General features: G+C 41.9%; 1 protein-coding gene across 1 annotated transcript in view; it reads left to right on the top strand.

Moving 5' to 3' along the window:
* The window catches only part of mtrex (Mtr4 exosome RNA helicase), a 22129-nt gene that overhangs the window by 7029 nt on the left and 9355 nt on the right, over window positions 1-5745 (top strand). Inside the window, exons 12-14 of the mRNA XM_020621072.1 lie at window positions 4061-4140; window positions 4580-4690; window positions 5036-5137. Of these exons, the coding sequence (XP_020476728.1) occupies window positions 4061-4140; window positions 4580-4690; window positions 5036-5137 (293 nt within the window). The remainder of the gene's footprint in view (window positions 1-4060; window positions 4141-4579; window positions 4691-5035; window positions 5138-5745) is intronic.

The following is a 5745-nucleotide window of genomic DNA, read 5'->3' as shown; positions in this document are numbered from 1 at the left end:
AGGGTTTTCCCTTGGTTTTCAGATGGCACGGGCTTTTTAATTAGAAGGAAATTCTAACATATATTTATAATATTTATGTAACATCAACTAACCAGCTTCCTTGGTTAACATAACTTGGTATTTGTTAGCTACGTTAGCAATTTTGTAAGCTTGTAAAATATCTTCCCAAGCATCACTCCTCACCAAAGTTATAGCCTAATTCATGTATTCTTTGTGGAGGCTTACCTTATCGTTGGCTGTAACTATCGTCTTGAGTTGATGGTGCAGAGAAATATCAAATCAGTTGATTGATTAGCTTGGCAATGCTGTCAAACAAACAAACCTTCATCTGAACACTGACTACATTGACAGGTCATTCCTGTTGCCAGCTTACCTTTTATTTTGAGATCAAGTCATTGCATAAAACTAACCGTTGTTTATACATTCATTCGGCTTAGGTGTTCTGTAAAAACATTTAGGTGCTGGTAGGGAAAACCCTGTTACATATGTGTAATTATGTTCTTCACACATTCCACTCGGCCTCATGTGTGGTACTTCTTTGACTGAAGCATTACTGACATTGTGTGTAATGCTCCAGCAGGAGCCTGTTCAGTTTGAGTAGGTAAATACAGCACAATAGTCCTAGTGGTGTCAGGAGATGCATGAATAGTGAAAGGTTTGCGTCAGACCCTTGAACCAGTGGATTGATGCCAGGTGATGTGTTCTTGGTGGGAGAGCACATCCATTTTTCTTTTCTTGCTGAGCTGGATGAGGTCATTTTGGATTTCAAGCAGATAAAGCATGATGGAGACAAATGATTCTTGCATTTGACAAAGCATAAATTCTGGCGATTCGAATGTAATAAAGTGAAAACATCTTCCATTCTGGCACAGCTGTTTGGCGAATATTAAGTGCTCAGATGTCAGCTTTACACAATGTACCCGTTTTTTTTTTGTTTTTTTTTAGCTAAATTTTATTGCAGGCTGCTTTTTCAGTGCCTCTGTCATTTATTAGATGTTATATTCACTGCACACTGAACAGGGAGCATGCATCAGTTAAATTAGTTATTTAATAGAGTTGGAGAGGAGATTGTCTTTGCACACTGAGATGCTAAAACAAATTTTCACAACATTTTTTTTTTGACAAATTGCTGAGACAACAGGGGAAGAGGGAGGTGAAATTAGGCAAGTGAAACTGCTCACTAAAATGTTGGCGAGCTGAACTGAGTGAACCCCCCCACAGAGCGAATCCCAGGGCTCACTGTGCCTGGACAGCTGGTGCTGCTGTTCGGTCCAGCGGATAAGGGCAGTTGCTTCATGAGGACAAATCTCTGCATGATGGGAGATAATCCAGCAGTAGATGGTGCTTACCTCATATCCTCCTTTTTCCAGTGAAATAAAACATGCCTGTGAAGTTGCACATCTTCCTCCTCCTCGGTTTGCTTTCCCTGCATTGTGACATTCTTATAAATGAGGGTGTTTTAACGCTGAGCTATTCCAGCACTGAAAGCCTTTCTTCTGTCAGTTCTACTAGTTTTTCATCCATATTTGCTAAAACACATGGAAAAACCTAGTTAAAATGCAGTTGTTTGTGTTTTCAAATTGTTATTGAACAGACCAGTGTCCTCAGAAAATGAGGCAGGTGGAGTCTGGTCAGGTCAGTTCACTCGATTAAGGTAAAATATGTCTGATTGAGAAATCAGTCAAAATTATTCCATTGACATTTTATAGTAAGAAGCTTTCGTGACAAATTGTGATTTATGTGTTTCTCTGTGGCTCCAGATGAAATGTATCCCACATTTCGCTGAACCAACCGTTTCAATCAGGAAAGTTGTTTTCTTTCTTTTTGTCTGTTGTTTGGAAAGTCAAAGGGGCCAGTTCTCTCTAGCCAACATTTGGGAATCCAGACTGTTTAACCATTGTGCACTGTGTGTAGGCAGGTTGTTAGTGAGCGAGTTCCTCGGTTTGTGTGTGTGTGTGTAGATGGGTTACGAGGAGAAGGAGACACATTTCTCAACCCCACCCCCCTCACTTCTATCTTTATATGCTTTCTTCCATCCAAATGTTCTTCTGTGTCACCCCCCCCCCCCCTTCTCTGCTGCATGCTGCAACACAGTTTCTGGGCAGCGTTGTGTTGGAGTCAGGGGCCTGCCTGGTATCGAAACACAAACCAGCTGACTGAGTGCAGAACTGCGGCAACAAAAAGACAAGTTGTAGATGTTTTGGTTGGATCATGGAAAGCCTGACAGGTTGGGATGCTGACTAACAGTTGTGGAAGTTTTTTGACTATATAGCTGCATTAAAGTGGTTTTCACTTCTGGTATTTGCTACTACTAACGAGTCAAATAGTTCAGCAATTACTGATCAGACAGCTGTGAATATGGTTTGGATATTCGTGGTCCCCAAAGGATGATTCATGGTTTGTTCACCTTTTGTTCACTATTGGTCCAAAAGCTCCCTGTGTCCATCAGTTAAAGGGGAAGTGCAATTAATTATTACACTGTTGTAAAACCAGGAGACTCCGAGGACAAATTATGGAACAAACTCTTGTATTCCCAGTGGTGCAACTGAGCTGTGTCTTTCACTGGACCCTTCCTGGCTTGTTCAGTTTGGGCACAACTGGGCCCAAACTCCTTTTTTACATGAAAAGGAGTAAACACACCCCCTGCAGCAAACGGACATTAAAATAAATTCTTCAGACCTTACTGTGCTGTTACTTTTTATTTCATAAACTTAAAAAAATAGCAAGAATAAACTCGGTAATTGTGGCCTGTGCAGGAGTCTGGGCACCCTACCAAGTCAATAGTGACTCCCCTTGGCCGATACTCCAACTAGTTCATGGTGCAATTGGAGGTCTGCTTTGGATCAAGCCTGAGCCTGGAGACTACAAATGTTATGCAACTGTTTTCACACTGCATATTCAATATAATGAAGTGGGCCTTTAAAGCCATAAGATAACCCCAAAAACAACCGGCCAGATATCATGGTCCTCAGAGGATGAATCCTATTGTTTCAGCGACTCTCTGACATTTTCCTTACAGCTTTTATCAGGACAGACTCTCCAGCTGTACACAGGCCTTACATGTATAAAACTATAAAGGTCAGACAGTACTGAAAATACTGATACCATAGAACAGTTTCTGTTTTGGAGACTCCAGACCTTTTTCTCTCCATTCTCAGGGTAAATGTAAGATTAGTGGCTCATTGGCTCCAAAAAATACTAAATACTTGTTGGTACTTTCATACACTGGTGTGTAATGAACTTTGCAGCCTCCACAGGCAGCAAATGGAGCTTTAACTTAAACTCTGACATAATAACCAAGGAGTGTAGTGTGTGATTAAAAACTTCATGAGGCTGTTTTACTGCAGTCGTGGAGTTAGCTTGGGCTAACCCTGCTTTTTACCTTGGCCTTAGCGTCTGTCTGTGGCGTCGCTTTGTTATTAAACTATTAAAATAAAACCCATGAACACTGAAGTTTTTTTGGCATTAACTGTCAAATCTGACTTCTCAGACTTTGTGTAAGTGTAAGTTTCTGACTAACACAGGCACATGCAAAGGAAGGTTTCCCAGAATGGTTTCATGAATAAAGAAAGACCTGTGACTAAGTTTCCACATGGGCAGAGATGACCCGCAGCAAACTGTGTAAAGTGATTAGCCCTAAAATACGTCCATGGTGGTGGTGGAAGAGTTTGTGCACTGTTCATATGCAAACTATTACAGTGAATATAAATTGTAAAGTGTTGGTTAGACATGTGGCAGGAGCCAGCAGCATTAATTGAACAATATAAATAATAGTAGAAATTGTTCAAACATACACAAATAACGCCAAGCGTCAACACAGAGTTGATGCTGATGGATTAACAATGTGCGTGCTCAGTCCCGGGCGGTTTCACTGCACGTTGTCCCACATGAACTTCATACGCCAAGAGAAACTCCATTTGAAAAATTTAGAAATGTGTTTGTGCATGAGCACATGTCGGAGGACAAGTTGAGACAGGATGTAAGAAACAGCTTTGTGCTAATATTTCAAAAATGTTCTGAGCAGCTAAGAGAAGCTGTTAACACCGTTTGTCTGTTCCAGATGATGAGAAGCGTCTGGTGGAGGAGGTGTTCAGCAACGCAGTGGACTGTCTGTCAGACGAAGACAAGAAGCTCCCTCAGGTGACGAGGACTCGCCTCTCTCGCGCTTTGTCCTCTCAGTTTGTTTGATGTTTTTATAAACATCCGCGTTGTTCTCACTTCACATTTTGCCACCTTGTTAAAAACCCCCTCACTGTTTACATGTCAGTCATTTTCTACCAAGAGGAGGCAGTTCAACAGCGTTAATATAAATAGCCGCACACATAATGTCAACACGGGCTCGAACACTGCGCTCCTGTTACTCTACCCTGCTGTGCTGAGTCACATTGTGAAAGCCGGCTGTGTTGAGACAGTAGTTGTTAGTGGTTGACTGCTACGGTGTGAGCAGCGGCAGAGCCAACCATACATCACACTTTTCCACTACGATGTTTAGATGATTCTCCACAGGCTGGGATCTTTTGACCTGGTGAATTTGCACCATGACTAAACAAATGAATTAACACTAATCTGTGTTCCTCAGGTGGAGCATGTGCTGCCACTGTTGAAGAGGGGGATAGGCATCCACCACGGAGGCCTGCTGCCCATCCTGAAAGAAACCATAGAAATCCTTTTCTCTGAAGGCCTGCTCAAGGTACGACCGTGTCTTTCAAACATTTTGTACGAGAATGTTTTCAGGTTGTCTGTCCATCCCATTTATGTTTGATCAAGACCTCCAGTTGGAATAACATCTATCAGATGTTAGATATGCCAAGAAATACATCACTATACCAACAAAAGGCTGTGAACGCAGACTAATAACATGGATGAGTTGAGTACAATTCTAAATGTGTCCACTGAGCACGCCACTATCTATTTGAACGTCAAAGTTAACTTAATTCTGGTGAGAACAACTGAATGCTAGCGCTAAAGTGTTTGTTCACCATTAAGCTCCACTTGGCACGTCAGATGGTCTTAATGATTTTCATTCTCATTCCAGGCCTTGTTTGCCACAGAAACATTCGCCATGGGCATCAACATGCCGGCTCGCACGGTGCTCTTCACCAGCGCACGCAAGTTTGATGGCAAGAGTCACCGCTTTGTAAGAACGCGCACACACACACGCACAGTTATTGTCGCATATGTGTTTCAGTGAGGACAAACAGATTTTTTTGTAGTAAACCTTTTTTCTCTTCACTCATTGTGAGAAACAAACTCATGTATTTTCGTGTTTATCAAACTAAAGTATCGAAGAACTTCTACTGTAGGTGTCCTTGACGCGTCTCAGACTTGATTGGAGTCCACCTGTGGTGAATTGACAAAGAAAGGCACACAATTATGTAAATAAGGTCCCACAACTCAGACGGATACTAATAAGAATGTTATTGTTTCTGTTGCTTTAGGGACATACAAGCAGAAGGTGTCCTTAGCCAACATGCAGTGTAGTGCATAACTGCTTTTCTGTACCTCATGAAAGGAGAAACTACTTACCCCATAAACATGCAGTAAATGAGTGATATGAGGCTAATCTCCGTGTTACTGTAACTGGAACAAGTTTGAATCTTGGTAGTAAAACTCCCCATAAATGGTGCTATCTCTTTAAAACAACAGCTCCAGCCTGTGATGGGCTGTCAAACTCTGCTCTGAGGCCTTTATAAGGTCCTACAGTGCTGCAGCTTGCACCGCCACATAAACAGCCACGTAGTGTTT

Source organism: Monopterus albus, unplaced genomic scaffold (assembly GCF_001952655.1).
Source record: "Monopterus albus unplaced genomic scaffold, M_albus_1.0 scaffold253.1, whole genome shotgun sequence".
Lineage (NCBI taxonomy): Eukaryota > Metazoa > Chordata > Actinopteri > Synbranchiformes > Synbranchidae > Monopterus > Monopterus albus.
The sequence above is the reverse complement of the archived record's forward strand: the minus strand, read 5'-3'. Positions and strand labels throughout refer to the sequence as shown.